Source organism: Mus pahari, chromosome 23 (genome assembly GCF_900095145.1).
Source record: "Mus pahari chromosome 23, PAHARI_EIJ_v1.1, whole genome shotgun sequence".
NCBI classification, from domain to species: domain Eukaryota; kingdom Metazoa; phylum Chordata; class Mammalia; order Rodentia; family Muridae; genus Mus; species Mus pahari.
In genome coordinates this window covers 34,880,761-34,898,378 of record NC_034612.1, presented here as the reverse complement: position 1 = coordinate 34,898,378, position 17,618 = coordinate 34,880,761, and the positions used below count along the sequence as shown (strand labels likewise).

At 48.5% G+C, this 17,618-nt stretch overlaps 1 protein-coding gene and 1 pseudogene across 1 annotated transcript in view; one reads left to right on the top strand and one right to left on the bottom strand.

Moving 5' to 3' along the window:
• Trrap (transformation/transcription domain associated protein) overlaps positions 1 to 17,618 on the bottom strand; it is a 94,764-nt gene that overhangs the window by 22,010 nt on the left and 55,136 nt on the right. Inside the window, exons 45-57 of the mRNA XM_029533525.1 lie at positions 16,396 to 16,521; positions 14,607 to 14,753; positions 13,651 to 13,853; positions 12,804 to 12,925; positions 11,851 to 12,064; positions 9,759 to 9,938; positions 7,342 to 7,488; positions 5,651 to 5,770; positions 5,012 to 5,299; positions 4,771 to 4,908; positions 3,868 to 3,980; positions 2,178 to 2,313; positions 988 to 1,179 (exon numbers count right to left, since the gene is read on the bottom strand). Coding sequence (XP_029389385.1) covers positions 988 to 1,179; positions 2,178 to 2,313; positions 3,868 to 3,980; positions 4,771 to 4,908; positions 5,012 to 5,299; positions 5,651 to 5,770; positions 7,342 to 7,488; positions 9,759 to 9,938; positions 11,851 to 12,064; positions 12,804 to 12,925; positions 13,651 to 13,853; positions 14,607 to 14,753; positions 16,396 to 16,521 — 2,126 coding nt within the window. The remainder of the gene's footprint in view (positions 1 to 987; positions 1,180 to 2,177; positions 2,314 to 3,867; positions 3,981 to 4,770; positions 4,909 to 5,011; positions 5,300 to 5,650; positions 5,771 to 7,341; positions 7,489 to 9,758; positions 9,939 to 11,850; positions 12,065 to 12,803; positions 12,926 to 13,650; positions 13,854 to 14,606; positions 14,754 to 16,395; positions 16,522 to 17,618) is intronic.
• LOC110312883 overlaps positions 16,877 to 17,618 on the top strand; it is an 883-nt pseudogene continuing 141 nt past the window's right edge.

Genomic DNA, 17,618 nt, shown 5'->3' with positions numbered 1-17,618 from the left:
ACAAAGGAGACAGAGGCAATTGGATATCTGTGAGGAGGAGGAGGAGGAGGAGGAGGAGGAAAAAAAAAAAAAAAAAAAAAAAAAAAGAAAGAAAGAAAAGAAAATGTTTCAGTCACCTAAATTCAGACCCTTACATGTGTACAATGACACATGTGGGTCATTTTCGGGCACTTTCAAAAAAAGCAGAGGTAACAGGTACACAGAAAAGCACCAACATGTCAACAAGACACTGGTGGGCAGAGGCATGGCTTCCCAAGCCCATGTTTCTGAGAAGCCGCGCTGCTGGGCCCTGAACCCCTGCTCCCAGAACTCACTGGGATTTAGTGACCTTAAGGCAACTGCAGGGTTTTAAGAGATACTCAGGACTGGATCAGCAGCAGGGAGAACCCACATTAAGTACTAGTAGCTCTGTAAAAAACCAAAGGGACCTCCTCAACACACATTCTGCCTGATGTCCCACACAAGTCTTCCCGTCAAGGAGCCTGCCACAGATGCCGTCATTTGACCTTTATACCTGTAGAAAGGGAGCCCAAATGAACCACTGCAGACGGCTCATACTGTAGCCCACACTGGGCTGCATAAAATAGATTTTATACACACCACGGCAAACCCAACATATTGGTTTAGTGTTAACAGGACTCATTCAAATGTCAGAAACCCTGCTACTGATGCCCAAAGGTGGACATCAGGACACAAGGCACTGAGTCTTTCAAGGCTAGATAGGACCCATCTCACACTGGTATGGTAAAATCAAAATCACTTGTGATAATGTTTCAGACCTGAAATACAAAATGCAAAGCCACCCAGTTTTTTGCTTAATGGTCTGACTTAAGAACACTGTCTACTTTCTGAGAATGAATTCCCAGAGGAAAGGATGCAACCAGGGCAGAGAGTTTCCCTTACCAGCTGGCTCATCCACGGACCTTAGCTGCTCTGCAGCTCTAAGGACTCCAGGCTGAGCTCTAGGAGGGAAGGGGCAGCACTTACCTGCAGAAGAGGTGTATGCACGTGGGACACCACGTGGGGCAGCCGCCGCCACTCACGGATAGCCAAGCTGCTGGCCATCTCCACCAGGCGCTCAATGAAGCTGAGCTGCTGTTCCTCGGGGTGGCAAATGGCCAGGTACCCTCGGTACATGTTAACCTTCCAAGCCATCTCCTTGGGGCAGCTGACCTCCACCTGCAGTGAGAGACGCCAGGCAAGGCGCTGAGGGCTCACTCCTCACAGTGGCCAATCACACAAAGCAGTACACAGAGATCCAGCCCCGATAGAAGAGCAGACCTTCAGTAGAGCAGCCAGGAGTTTACACTGCTCTCAGAGAGGAGAGACTGGAGCCCTGTCATGGCACTATACGCACAGACCCCTCAAGATCAAGTCATTTTAAACAACTCACTCACACGGAACATCACACTCATGACTAGCACACGTGCCAGGAGCCTGCCCCACCAGTGCCTTTTCAGATAACAGCAAACACGGTGGCCTGGGCTGCTCTGGGTCCAGTCTTCAGTCTTAAGTCCTGATGATTCTTCAAACAAAATCAACCAACTCCATCAATTTAATTCTCCCAAATCTCTTCGTGGATCTCTTTTGTGGTCAGAGCTAAGGTCTCTATACCTAATACTCATTTCCAAGCAAAGCTGAATGACAGGACAGAGATGGCTTAGGGCAGTGATTCTCCATCTTCCTGATGCTGAGACCCTTTCACACAGTTCCTCATGAGTGCTGACCCCCAACCATAAAACTATTTCCCTGGCCACTTCATAACTGTAATTTTGCTACTGTTAGGAATCATAATGCAAATATCTGTACTACCCAATGGTCTCAGGTGATCCTTTGGTGAAAGGGTTGTTGGACCCCCAAGCGGGTCATAACTCATAAGTTGAGAACCACTGGCTTAGCCAGTCAGGAACACTCGTTGATCTTGCAGAGAACCCAAGTTTTGTTTTAACATCTACAACAGACAGCTCTAAGAAGATCTAATGCCCTCTTCTGGCCTCTGCAAATACTATACTACTTATACATAACAGATGTGTACATGTATACACACATGCACACAACACACAACACACACACACACACACACACACACACACACACACACACACACTCTGCTCACCTACTACCAAACTTAATCAAATACAGGAAAGATCTCAGTGACAACATGGCAGGGGTCTTACCTGCACCAGTGCCTCCTTCATGGCAGTCCAGTTGGACACCCTCCATGCACACTCCAGGACCAGGTAAGGATTTATGTGGCCCTTAGACTGGCCAAACTCAGTCAAGGCTTCCCACTGGTTCAGCTCCTTGGAGCACCTAGGAGACCAGGGTTAGGAGCAGAAGCTCAACCAGGACAACACACTGACAGACTGAGAGAGGCAAAGAAGGGTTCTAAGACAGTGTCACTATAGAAGAAGAGAGTGCTGGAGGGCAGACTGCTGTGGGACAACAGTACCTCCTCCAGGAAGTCTGCCTGCCTGCCTGCCCTGGGACCACAGCACAGCAGAGCTCTAGGTCCTGAGGAGAGGCAGGAGTGATTCATTTCATTGACAGCATATTTAATTACATGAGACATTTAATGTATTTCTCAGATTTTGAAGCAACCAACCCTTTGAAAAACACTCAGGAGGAATCCACAGACATGTTCCCTTGGTTCTTTAATTCATTCATAATAAATTAAACCCCTGACTGGGTCTCACTATACAGAGCACACTGGTCTCAAACTCAAGATCTGTCTGCTTCTGTCTCTAGTGTGCTGGGATTAAAGATAAGTGCCACCATGCCCAACACATCCATGAACTTCTACACCTGGGGCTATCAGTCACACAACTGAATCTGATGGTGGCCAGCAACTAAAAGGTTCTCGATACACAGCAAGTACACACTAGCTTAGACTCACACACATGAATCCAAGATGCTCCTGCCAGCACTTGCCATGCCCAACCACATATTTTACACTAGCCTGGTGCCCACTTTCAGGATGCTCATGCCCCTATGCCATGAGCTGCCTGTGAATGTTGCCAGAGACACCTCAGTTCAGAGTCCAGACAGATGACTGTGTGAGATGACTGCAGCGCTTGATTGCACATACAGTTTTCTGACCTAAGAGAGAGTAGTCTGATAATGAAGAACAAAGGCCTTAGTGTTCTCTCGCTATTAGTCCTCAGCACATTCATATCTCTCTGAATTGTTTTGTGTTAGAATGCTTCCTTTTAAAAACTGGTATTTGGCCAGATGATGTTGGCACACAGAGGCAAACGGACCTCTATGAGTTCGAGGCCAACCTGGTCTACAGAACCATTTCTAGGATAGCCAAGGCTACACAAAGAAACCCTGTCTTGAAAAACCAACCAAGGGCTGGCGAGATGGCTCAGCAGGTAAGAGTACTGACTGCTCTTCCAAAGGTCCTGTGTTCGGGACCACATGGTGGCTCACAACCACCCTTAATGAGATCTGATGCCCTGTTTTGGTGTGTCTGAAGACAGCTACAGTGTACTTATGTATAATAATAAATCAATCTTTGGGCTGGAGCGGGGCCAACCGGAGCAAGTGGGGTCAACCAGAGCGAGCAGAGGTCCTAAAAATTTCAATTCCCAACAACCACATGAAGGCTCACAACCATCTCTACAGCTACAGTGTACTCACATACATACATAAATGAATAAATCTAAAAACAAAAAACAAAAAAAAACCCAAACCAAACAAACAAAAAACAAACAAACAAAACCCTGCAGTATGATAGGCTGGTAAGATGTCTATATGGTAACAATGCTTGCCACCAAGCCTCAGACACATGCAAACAGAAGATGTTATTTGAATATTTTAAAACTGTATTAAAGTCCCAGCAAGCCCTGGTGGGACTTGGCTCACCTAATCCAGTGGTCCTCCCAGAGCTGGTACTCAGGGAAAATGGCAGGCGAGGCGTTACTGCGTTCATGCTCTTTCTTAGCCTTGTCCATTGCCTTCTCATAGGACTCTTGGGCCTGAAAACGTTACCGATGCCATCAGACTCCTGAGAAACAGCGTCTGCCTGTATTCTCTCAACTGTCTGGGGCAAGCTAGACACGAACCTAGGAACCACTATTTCCTTCTCACGCAAGGCTACCTGATGCCTGCAGCTCACCTTTCAGAGAACAGAGGAGAACATAGCCCTCCCACAGGTGAGAAGGCCACAGGCCATGCAAATGTGTCCCGCTCTGGGCCCCAGCAGATTCACCCTGCAATCATTCACCCTGCAATCAGTGTCTGTGCCTCACAGGAAGCAGGAGGCTGAGGACTGACGTCCAAGCACTGAATGTATCTACACTCTTTCCAAAAGAGCCAGGGCTGGCAGGTAAGAGCGTCCATGTCAGTTTCTGATGGTAGAAGACTGAGGTAAAGATGTCTGCAGGGTAAGGCTTCAGAGCCTGAGTTTGAGCCCTAAGCCCAGGTAAAGGCGGAAGGAGAGAAACCACCTCCATATTCACATCATACGTGTTCATACATGAACACACCCCTACACACGAGGTTTAAGAGTTTTAAACCCTGTAAGACAAGGCTTCAAAGGGTCTTCATAAGCAGATAACACAGCGTGGCTGGGGTACAGGTGGCTTACTGAGCCTACTCAAGTCCTGGGTTTCATTTCAAGACTTTACCAAATGACACCACTGAGTGAAACAGCAACCTCCTCAAGTGTGAGCTCACTGTAACTGAAGCCGGGACATCCCATGATGCACATCATCCACAGGTGAGAGCCACCAGCCACCACCCGCAGGAATTGCTGCCAGCCATCACCTGCTCAAAGAAGCCGTGCTGCTCATAAGCAATGGCGGTGGCAGTCTCTGAGAATTTGCATCGCTTCTGCCACAGGCCGGCCCACATGTCTTCCTCTTGTAACAGAGAGTAAAGTTCAGCAAGGGAATCCAGTATCTCCTGAAAGAAATCACTGTTTCTGAGTGCTTGGGTCAGAGCGACTCCCCTGGAGTTATGATCTGACCCTCTGAGAAGAGCATCCCGAGTCACTGGGGACGGTCACCTGCTGAGGCGGGGTTATGCTCTCCTGCTCGTAAAACTCGGCCGTCTGCTTTGGCTTGATGGGCAGGCTCAGCCCCTTCTCAAAGGCCTGGTGCTCCAGCATCAGCGTGGAGCGGAGCCAGAGGTTATGAGTCTTTCCCAGGTACTTCAGCACACAGGGTCGCATGGGGATGGGGGGGACGCACTGGGACATGGCTTCCACAAAGCAGTTCAATGCGCTGGGCTGACAGTCTCGCTGAACCTGATGACTGCCGCTGCACAGGAAAGGGCTGATCTCCCCCGCCAGAGCCTAGAACCAAAGACTGAGCTGTTTCAAAGCCTGAACCCAGGAGTGCTACTTCACACCTGCAATTCCACCCCGCACTTCAGAGGTCCAGGCAGGAGGATGGCAAGTTTAAAGCCAGCCTGAACTATGAGATGAGCTTGTGGCCAATCTGAGGTATATACCAAGACCCCGTCTCAAACACAAATAAGAAGACTGGCCTCTCTCTCCCTCGTCATCTGGTAGCACCAGGATAACTGGTCCTCGGGTGAGAAGGGGCAGTTTTATCATGCTCTGCAACTTAAAACTATGTTTATTCTGGGTCATCAAAAGCTAAAACTGCATTCTCCTAAAACAGGCTTTTAAGATTTGACTCACATGCTGCTGTCTGTCAGAGAGGATTTTCCACAGCCTCGGGAAAAGCTGGACCCAGGTCTTCTCAGCCAACGTTGTGGAAATGTGGCAGAGCTGAACGAAGGCGCTGAGCAGTGCCCCAGTCTGCAGGCAAAAGAGGTCGCGCTCAAATAGCAGGATATGCTGCCGGCATCCCACTGCTAAGGACACCAAGGCCACGGCTGAGGCAGCCCACATACAGAAGGCCTGAGTTTGGGATCAGAGTCACAGCCCTCCTGTCGAGCAGCAATGGCAGCACACATGGAGGTACAGGAGGGTGCCGAGTCTGCTCTGTCAGCACACCACACTCCCAGGATGGCACCAGCCACTCATGTGTAAGTTCAGGGTCTGACTATTAACACGCAAGTCCAGCTTGGTTCCCAAGAAAATGGAATACAGAAATTACTGATGAGTGACTGATTTTCCTTCCTTCTAGACCCTGACATAAACAGCACTACGGGATACTCCTCAAAAGTGACTGGGTGCATGCAGTGGCTTGAATAGGTTTGGCCTCCACAGGCTCATTCACGTGTTTGAAAGCCTAGAACACAGGGAGTGGCGCAATTAGGAGGCGTGGCCTTGCTGGAGTAGGTGTGACCTCACTGGAATAGGTGTGGCCTTGTCAGAAGAGGTGTGGCCTTGTTGGAGGAAGTGTTTAACTGTGGAGGCAGGCCTTGGGGTTTCATTGATAGGCTCTATCTCTGCTCAAGGTGAAGAACAGTCTCCTGACTGCTTTCAGATCTACAGCTCTCAGTGCCTTCCCCAGTACCATGCCTGCCTGCACGCTGCTATGCTGGCAGTGGACTAAACTTCTGAAACTCTAAGACAGCCTCAATTAAATGTTTACCTTTTAAGAGTTGCCTTGGTCTTGGTGTCTCTTCACAGCAATAAATCCCAAACTGACAGTGCACAAAGCCTTAACTGATCAGAATGTTAAAATTCAATAATGCCACTACCCATGATTACCAGTGTCTACGGAAGCCACAGTTCCTATCTGAGGAAACTAAGGAGACTGCCAACAGCAGGCATGTGGGGAGGCTCTCCCGACAGAGCCAGCCTGCCTTCACACTTTACTACGCCTCCTGATTTGAGGGCCTTGATCAATAACCCAGGGTTACTGTTCATCACTGCCACTCCTAAGTGTGTTTTTAGGGCTGGAGGGATGGCTTAGTGGTTAAGAGCACTGACTGTTCTTCCAGAGGTCCTGAGTTCAATTTCTAGCAACTACATGATGACTCACAACCATCTGGAATGAGATCCGATGCCCTCTTCTGGTGTGTCTGAAGACAGCTACAGTGTACTCATATATATAAATAAATCTAAACAAAACAAAAACAAAAACAACCAAAGTGTTTTTTACCATTTCCACAGGACATTAAGTACTGGAGACACCAACTTCTCTATTTTCCCTCTAGAGCCCTGTATCTGCTTTCTTGATTATATTAAATGTTGGCTCCAGACTCTCCCAGAACCATAGCCAGAAACTATATGATTTCAACTGGGATAGGAAGGAAAACTGGTGAGAAAACTAATACTGGTGTGGAAAGACCCTGTTTTGAAATTAAAAAAAAATAAAAATAAAAATAAATAAAAATAAATTAAAAAAATAAAAAAATAATAATAATAAAAAAAATGATGTGGGCAGAAGATATTCACTTCCAAATTTGTGCACAGACCTTCACTTCCCGGAGAGTGTCAAGAAATTTGTCATGTCTGTTGGTGAGCATGTGCAGCTGGTTTCCAATGTCCTTCTCAGAAAGCTCTTTGGTTTTGGGTGTGCTGGTCTGATCGCCAGGAGCCAGCTCAATATCAATCTCTACGTCCTGAACAAAACACAAAGAATGCAGGAGGTCACGGAGTTCATAAGAACCCAAGCACAGCTCCTATGGCCCACTGCCTACTTTAAATCATGAGGTTTTAATTGTGTCCACGTGAGTGTCTGTGGGGAACGGGCACCCGAGTGGCTGGGAGCCACCCACTGTCGCTGAGACCAGGCCGAGTCTGGGCCTGCACATGGAGGGTCCTCTCTGAGGACCACGTCTCCACCTCGCCACTTCTGACAAGTGCCCAAGTTGTTCTCTTAGTTTTCTGGAAGCTTTTCCCAGAGCATGGGTGGGTCATCCTACCAAGCCACAAAGCTTCAGGTGCTAGCCTCCTCAAGCACCACAGGGAGCTCAAACTGGCGGCTCTATTAGAGCTCTCAGACTTAAGCTCAAACTGGCGGCTCTATTAGAGCTCTCGGACTTTAAAAATTCAGGGCTCAGATTCAAAACAAAACAGAACAAAAGAAAACAAAACAAAAACCAAACTGATTTTCAAAATCCAGAAACACCCAAAATGTGTACTATATGTATTTCTAAGCATTTTAGAGGAAGGATATTTGCTTTATTTAAATACTCTTCAATTAAAATCCATAAACAAGAGCCAGCTCAGCCAATCCAGAACTGTTGCAGGGAATCTGATTACACTGTGAGCCTCCATACTGGGCTGTTTACTGGAAAACCCTGCTTCTAGCTGTGGTGTGGCTTAGCCTGATTACCACATACTTTAATCCCCCTGGCTGGAATAGACATGCCCTCAGTGGAGGCCTGTAATCCCCAACAATGAAGGTAGAGTTAGTCTATAGCAGGAAGCCCCGTGTTTGAAAGTGTCATCTACTTGAGTGGCAGACAAGGTGACAAATCAGAAAGATCTGACAGAATAGGATGTAACTCTCACAAGAACAGCAGAAATGGAAGCCACTTTAGACAGAGGGTGCAGAGTGAGAGAGAGAGAGAGAGGAGGCTGTTTTACTGAGGCAGTTATAGAGACAGGTTGCAAAGAGAACAAGTCAGACACAGGTGAAGACAGAAGGAGCCAGAAGATTAGAGCAACTGTCAGTATGAGGTCAAGCAGAGCAATTCAGGAGAAGCTGACAGAAGCCAGACTGAATCAGTCAGCTTGGAGAGGAGTTTGAGCCACAACAGCTGAGTTGACCAGCCAGCCAGAGCTCAGAAAGAACAAAAGAGTGAGCTTAGTCAGCAGTAAGTCTCAGAGGCTGAAAACATTCGAGGCCTAGATCTGATTGTAAGGAGGACTGAAGCTCCCAGGAGCAGCCACGGCCCTTCCGCTTAGCCGGCATACGGAATATGCTTCACCTTGGCCTTCTGACTGTATAGCACGGGACTCTGGCTCACATGTGCCCTCAGGACCCTCCCTGCACCACTGCATCTCTCTCTTAAACAACTGTGGGGGAATATAGGATTATATTCAACTGTGTTTGAATTATAGGAAGCGAAATAAACTTCAGGAGCAGCCTTACTACGTCACATCAGTGCTGCCGAGTCACTGTATAGGACATGTCTGGGTTAGCATTTCCTACTCTCAAGTTTCCAGGAAGTCACAGTCAACAAGGAAATCAGGAAAGCCAACAGGTCGCCTTACTACCTCCTATGCTGCCCTGGAGGAGTCACCAGGGATGGCTACCGATGTCACTCACAATAGCACAGAAAGACCTAACAGATGACCTGATTAACACTGCCTTCTTAATTGGATTGTGCTGGGATCAAGTCCAGAGGCTTCACACGTGCTAGGCAAGTGCTCTATCAACCAAGCCATAGCCCCAGCCCCCACTGTTGCTAAGTGACTTCCTTCTATAACCCATACCCACACCAGGCTGTGCTTCCCAAAGCCAGTAGCCTAAGGAGTGCCAGCATACGTGCTCCCATGAAAAGAATGGAGAGGACAGCTATGAAGGCTAAGAGGGGCAGTGGCTTCTTCCCAGATGCACTTTCGGCTCCACATGGCCCATCCAGGCATGTGGCCATACACGAGGCTCCCGGGAGGCTAGGAGGGCTAAGCCCTGGGTCCTGGATGATGCTTATCATTTCCAGTCCAAGTACAGCATCACAGCAGAGGGAAAACCTCAAAATAAATTTCTCTGTTTTAACCAGAATTGTCTCAGAATAATACCACCAAATGGGCATGCCAAATGAGATGCTTTTTGATTTTAATGGCAAGAAAGTCAAAACTAAGGGGCCACACTTAGCTTTGGGGTGGAAACAAGTCCAACTCAAAACCAATGGCAACTTTCTCCGGGCAGCCAGAATCTCACCTCTTCTTTAGACTCACTGTTCTCTCGTTCCCGAGGTTCCTGCTTGACGTGAGTGACCATGGCAAAGGCAGCTCGGTCGTGGCTGTCGGCCAGGTTGATGACGTTGGTAATGGACGGGAGCATGGCTCCCTGGCAGCTGGTACCAATGGCAGTGCTCTTCTCACACACGGCCAGGAGGAGCTGGAGAGGATCATGGGAAAGACCAGTTTAATGCCAACACTGGGTACTGGGAGGGTATAAAACACCCAGGGGCAACCGCACATCAGAGCCGCAGCTCACATAGACAACCCAGGGGCAACCACACATCAGAGCCGCAGCTCACATAGACAATCCAGGGGCAGCCGCACATCAGAGCCGCAGCTCACATAGACAACCCAGGGGCAGCCGCACATCAGAGCCGCAGCTCACATAGACAACCCAGGTCCACATCTCGGGTCGCACAACTTCCTCTGGTTTAGCAGCCTCCTCCTCTCGGCCCCAGAGGCACTGTCCAGCAGAGAACTATGCTTCACCTCCGTTTCCTCGCACGACCTGCAGCACAGCCCCAGACCCAGCCCAGGAGCCTCCTGGACCATCTTTAGACCCACTCTTTCAAAACATCTTTTTCTACACAGCTAGCCCCATGACTCCCCTCACTCCCTGAACCCCTCAAAGACTTTTCAAAGTCTTAGAGAAACAGTCTACACGTTTTGGGAGAGTGGAAAAAAAATCTTTGATGTGACATCAGCCCCCGACTGCCTATGAAATCCCCGGTGTTCTCAGCACTCCCAATCACCACAGGGCCCCTTGCTTATGCTGCCCCCACACGCTGAGGGAGAAACAAAACAAGACAAAACAAAACAACCCTTCCCATGAGAGCCATGACAAGCTCAGTGTCACTGAGGTCCGGGACACAGTTCTCTTCCTCTCATCAGAGAGAATGCCGCCACAGTAGTGGCCAAGGTGAAACCTAGCTTCATTCATTCTAGGTAAGCAGGTAGGAATCTCCTAAGCACTCGAACCCTGACAAACCAGCACTGCCCACTGTCTGAAGCCCACAAGTAACACCGGCCCGTGAGTTGTATCCGTCCCATCATCCCCCACCCTCACCCCTCCTCTACAGTCCTCTCAAGGAAACACTGAGCCCTCTGCAGGCTGGACTGGACGGACGACATCACCTGCCTGCCACCCACCCCAGCACCCAAATCCTCACACTAAGAACCCAAAGCAACAGTGCAGTGAAGCTACAGGCCCAGCTCTTTCACAACCAATGAGATGACAATCAGTGTCCACTCAATTTTCTAGGTAGATGGAATTTAAAGATGCTTCCTTGCAGCTTTCTGAAAAGGGCTCTAATTAAAAAGGGAAGGACTTGCTTGTTCCCCTGTAACAGAATAGGAACTGGTACATCATGGGTCATTCTACACCTCCTCGAGTGGGAAGTGGCTTGCTGAAAGCGGCCCCCATCGGCTCACTCACATGTAAGATTGTGTGTCCATCCCATCAGTGGAATTGTCTGGGAAGGATTAAAAGGTGTGGCCTTGGGGCTGGAGAGATGGCTCAGAGGTTAAGAGCACTGACTGCTCTTCCAGAGGTGCTGAGTTCAATTCCCAGCAACAACATGGTGGCTCACAACCACCTGCAATAGTATCTGATGCCCTCTTCTGGTGTCTGAAGACAGCAACAGTAGGAAGGAAAGAAGGAAGGCAGGAAGGCAGGAAGGCAGGAAGGCAGGAAGGTAGGAAGGAAGGAAGGAAGACAGGAAGGCAGGAAGGAAGGAAGGAAGGAGTGGCCTCGCTGGAGGAGGCATGTCACTGGGAATGGGCTTTCAGGTTTCCAAAGGTGTTTGCCATTCCCAGTGTGCTCTAAACCTTGTGGTTTGAGATATGTGAGCTCTCAGATATTCCTACTGCCATGCCTTAGCTGCACCATTCTGGACTGAAACCCTCTGAAACCATAAACCCAATCAAATGCTTTCTTTCATAAGTTGCCATGGTCACAGTTTTATCACAATAGAAAAGTGATCAATTCACAGATTATCTGCTGCCTCCTGTGACCCCTTAGAAAGCCCCCAGGCTCTCCCAGACACAGAGGTCGAGTTCACCTGCCCTACCTCAATGCACTGCTTGATCCAGAAATGGCTCCCCATGGCTTCCCAATTCTGGGAACAGGTGACGTACAGCAGACGCTCATAGACGCGCCGTTTCATAGAGTTGTCAAAAACCTCGAAAAACTTGGCTCTGATCAATGGTTGGGCACAGCGCAGTCCAGAGAGAAAGGCAGGCTCAAGCTTTGCAGTCAGCTCACTGCCCGAGAGTGCCTCATCCCTGTAATAAGAGAAGGCAAGAGAAGAACCAGATGACCACCCGAATCAGTGTTCAAGATGATGTGCACCAGCCACCTCCCCGCCCCCCATCAAGTCCGCTGTAACACCAAGGGAGTACTTCCACCATGAAGGCTTAAGCAGCATTTATGCAAGGGCTTGGAAATGCTATCAGGGGTGTTAAGAGTTGGATCAATGGTTGAAACCAGTAGCTATACTTCTAGAGGACCTGGGTTCGAGTCCCAGAACCTACATGGCAACTCACAACCCTCTCTAACTCCAGTTCCAGGAGATCTGATGCTGTCTTCTGGCTTCCATGGATACTGCATACACACATACATACACACAGAGAGACAGAGAGAGAGAGAGAGAGAGAGAGAGAGAGAGAGCACGCGGGAGAGAGAGAGAGAGAACCCATACACATACAATAAATCTTTTTTTCTTTTCCTTTTCTTTTTTTTTGGTTTTTTTGAGACAGGGTTTCTCTGTATAGCCCTGGCTGTCCTGGAACTCACTCTGTAGACCAGGCTGGCCTCGAACTCAGAAATCCGCCTGCCTCTGCCTCCCAAGGGCTGGGATTAAAGGCATGCGCCACCACGCCCGGCACAATAAATCTTAAAGCTAAAGAAATGTAATCAAGGTATGTTACCTTAACAAAATGAGTACCCAATACAGACAGAAGAGGAGGAAAGTCACCCTGAGCCACTGACCACAGGCAACGTGACTAGTGCTCAATTAATTACCTGTACACATAGTTAACAAGGTCCAAAAACTGGGCATTTAGTTCAAGGTCTTCCGGAAAGCGTTTCTCTATGTAAGTCATCATTTTCACGAGCAGGATTGACTTCTCCCGGAGTGTAGGTGTCTACAAAATTGGTTTCCCCAAAGAAAGTATCAATTACTTCTACTTGAAAAAACATAAATCCAAATGAATTTCACAGCCATTTGCCTATTCTCCATGGTCCTGTTATTTTACCAATAACATTATTATTTACTGCAATCAAGCCAACTCATTTTCAAAGAGAAAAAAAAAAAAAAATCAAAGACGACTGTGACTATTGCTGGGTGCTCCAAGTCAAGACATACCAACAAGCTGGGCGTGGTGATACACGCCTTTAATCCCAGCTCTTGGGAGGCAGAGGCAGGTGAATATCTGAGTTTGAGGCAAGCCTGGTCTACAGAGAGAGTTTCAGGACAGCCAGGGCTACACAGAGAAACCCTGTCTAAAAAAAAAAAAAAAAAAAAAAAAAGACATGCCAACAACCTTGACCTGGCTGACTCCCGGGGAACAAGTCAAAGGCGCCCAAGCAGCCTCCTGCTTGACAGTCCCTTACCTACAGCAGCACTTCACAGCTCACAGCTCTCACCATTAAAGAATAAACATGCAAGGTTCATGTAACACTTTAACCAAAGAAAAGCCACCGTGCGAAGTCTAGCAGGCTAGTTCATCTGCCTGGCTCACCCCAGTGGCCCAGTAAACATCTCACCAAGCACAGTTATGTGGGCATGATATAACAATCTCTTGTTCCACATTTTCAGAAGGAAGAGTGTTCCTGGGTTCCAGACAGGGCAACCTTCCTGCCAGCTTACCTGATTGGCTGCCATCGGGGAATTATTCTTAACCCATTCCTCCACGATCTTCACCACAGCTCGGAGGATCTTGGCATCTGGGGACTTCTCAATGAGGGAGGTCAAGATGGTCTGGATAAAGTTCTTCCGCATCTCCATGCTCATCACCGCCAGACGAGTCTTCACAAGATCCAGGCTCAGCATCACCAGCTCGCTTGTTCCAGCTGTGCCAAGGAAGAGCAAATACATGTATCTGACCCTACAGATACATTCAAAGGAGCTGTTGTCTGCAGAAAACAGCCACAAGAGCTTCCACGCTAAGTCTTTCTCCAGAAATTGGCATGCTGGGATTTAGAGGCCATCCCTCTTCTTATGGCGGCACCTTGAAAAGTACCCTCCAGCAGTCTCAGCCACAGGAAAGGGGGATGACAAGAGCTGGTGGGACCTACACAGATCTCCTGTCAGTAGGAGCCTTGGCTCTGCTCTGGAACCTAGCATAATTCTTCAGAAACAACAACCCTGACAACTCAGTGGTGAAGGCTCACATCACATCTCCATTCTCAATACTTCTCATTTTTTTTTTTCTTTTTTAAAAGGTTTATTTATTTATTACATATAAGCACACTATAGCTGTCTTCAGACACACCAGAAGAGGGCATCAGATCTCATTACAGATGGTTGTGAGCCACCATGTGGTTGCTGGGATTTGAACTCAGGACCTCTGGAAGAGCAGTCAGTGCTCTTAACTACTGAGCCACCTCTCCAGCCCACTACTTCTCATTCTTATACTCACAATTTTTAAACTAAATGTTTAGCCTGAGCAGCGTTTTGACTTTAAACCTCTGTCACAAGAGCAAATCAATAGAACTTCATATTAACCCAAGTTCATAGCAATGTCCAAACACAGCCCGCAATGACAAGATGACCCACAAAGTCATCTTGCGGGTAGAGAAAGAACACCAGCCCTGGGCTGTCACCTGCGGTTGCTTCGGTGCTCCCGGATGCTGTCTGTGGATTTAGATGCTCTCGGACCATCTTCTGTAGGGAGCGCATGAAGACAGAGATGAGTCTGTCGATGTAGCTTGGGTTGTTGCAACAGGCTGACTTGAGGATCATAAGTGTTCCTGCAGAGCAAGAATAGCAGTTACTTTACAAAGAAATAACTGCGAGAGAGATAGTTCAGTCAGTGTGATGCTTGCCTAGCTAACCCAAGGGCCCAAGCCTGATCCCCAAAACTCAGATGGGATGACACACAATGTCTAAGTGTCTGCCAAGAATTGATCTTTCACTAGGAATGTCTTCAACATCATCTTGACCCTGACAGAACATGAACTCTACTCCTGGGTCATATGACAGGCCCATTAGAGGGCATTTGCCATTTGTATGGGCCAGCATCTCTGGTGTGGACAATTCAGGCTACCGTTGTTAAAGTCTGTTTCTGTATAGCAGCCATGGCACAGCCAGCCTGATTTTAACTCAGGTAACTGATCCGTGATGAAAATGAGATGTGCCCTACTGTGCTGTCCTCTAACAGTGACAACAGAGCTGAGTCCGCCAGACAAGGAGAACCCTGGCACAGCCAGCTCCCTCGGCACCCCTCACTGTGTGCTACCCTAGCCTGTTGTTACCTACAGAGGAGGAAGACAGGGCCCTTGGAGGTCAGCTCTTCTCTGAGCACCTTGGAGAATGACTACACAGAGATGTTCCTTTACCCTAGGATGGGAACCAAAACACCCAAGATAGCCCCCTTGATGCCACAAAAGCCAATCAGCTGGCTCTAGAGCAGCCAGGTGTGACCAGGGTAACACCCTAATTAAACCAAACACACCTGGGCCCTGAACTGCAGTGAGGAAACCACCAGTTTTGGAAAGCAAGGGGTTTCTGCAAAATTAATAATCAGAATGATTGAGACTGTAGGTCAGACAGCAGCACTTTCATAACCAGGGTGATTTGTGTATGTTCCTATGTATAGAAAACAATACATAGGTGCTGCAAGGTCAACAGTCTTCTTGTAGAAGACCTGCTTTGTTTTCCAGAATCATTGCTGAGCAAGTGCCACCTCCTACTCTAGGGGAATACAGATGCCTCTGGCCTCCGTGGGTACTCCGTAGGCACATGCACACATGCACACACATAGGGAATCAGTCAGCCAGGGGTGGTGGTGCATGCTTTTCATGCTAGCACTCAGGAGGCAGAGGCCAGCCTGGTTTACAGAGCAAGTTCCAGGACAGCTAAGGCTACAAAGAGAAACCCTGTCTTGGAGAAAACAAAACAAAACAACAAAATCCCACTGAATAAAAAAGAAAATTATATATACCAACCTATTAGTATTTACTATGCGAGGCTTATAAGTAACTGTTATTTAGTTTAAAATTATTTCCCAAGTTTTACAGGAGAATGTAATATGGGAGGGAAAAAAATGTATGAGAACAACCCAATACTGAGCCTAAATGTGAGCTAGTGTGACAAGGAACAAGGTTCCTTACTTGGACTTCAGGGTACCTGGGGCTGTTATCCAGCTGCTGATCATCTACCTGACTGATGAGTGGCCATGACCCAGGGGCAGCAATTCCCTGACCAGTGCACAGGCAACTCCCTTCAAACCAAGTCTGCACTGGGGCTGAGCAAAAGACTCAGAGAATACCAAACGCCAAGAAAACAGCCCATCAGCCTAAAGGGCCTGGAAGGCTTTCCCACAACAGCTGTCCAGTGAGCAGGGACCACAGCCCAAGCGAGCCACTTCTGGGGAACCACATAGGTGCTCACCGAAGAGCTGGGAGGGGTTGGCACTGGTGGCTTTCTCGTAGTTAGTTAGGCCTTCGTAGATGACCTTCCCCACGGCAGCATAGAGGCACTCCAGCTCCTCATACTTGGATGCCACGCTTGAAGTGCCTGAAACACAGGGCAGGGAGCTGGGTTAGCACTTGCAGGCTGTGGGGCATGCAGCAGTGCCTTTCCTTCCACCACAGGACAGTTGCACATCATCTTTGGATTGGCTGTTTGACACCATTAAGGGCAGCTCTCATCTTGACAGTTCTAAGTACACTTCATCAGAACATGAACCATTTCAGACTGTTTGTTATGTTACGGTATCCTAACTTCCTCTACATAAACACCTGAAAGGAAAAGTCATCTAGCAGATGAAGAGATGAATTTCAGAACACACACAACAATGCAGTACCATCAAGTTTTCAAGTCAAATAACATTTTAAAAGAGAGACAGGCTTCTTCTTCTGGACAACACCAAATGGCTGATGACGCCGGTGCAGCGGGAGGGCCCGGAGGACCCGGGGGTCCAGGATTAGGAGGCCGCGGCAGCTTCTGCAGAGGATTCAGCAGCAGTCTTAGGGGCCGCGGTCGTGGTCGAGGCTGTGGTCCTGGTCGAGGCCGCGGGGCTCATGAAGGTAAAGCTGAAGACAAGGAGTGGATCCCCGACACCAAGCTGGGCCGCCTGGTTAAGGACATGAAGGTCAAGTCCTTGGAGGAGATCTACCTGTTCTCCCTGCCCACTAAGGAGTCTGAGATCATTGACTTCATCCTGGGCACATCCCTAAAGGATGAGGTTCTGAAGATCAGGCCGGTGCAGAAACAGACTCGGGCTGGCCAGCAGACCAGGTTCAAGGCATTCGTCACTATTGGGCACTACAATGGTCACGTTGGTCTTGATGTTAAGTGCTCCAAGGAGGTTGCCACTGCCATCCGAGGGGCCATCATCTTGGCCAAGCTTTCCATCATCCCTGTGCGGAGAGGCTACTGGGGGAACAAGATTGGCAAGCCCCATATTGTTCCATGCAAGGTGACAGGCTGCTGTGGCTCTCTGCTGGTGCTTCTCATCCCTGCCCCCAGAGGCACTGGCATTGTCTCTGTTCCTGTGCCCAAGAAGCTCCTGATGATGGCCGGTATAGATAACTGCTACACTTCAGCCAGAGGCTGCACTGCCACCCTGGGTAACTTTGCCAAGGCCACCTTTGATGCCATCTCCAAGACTT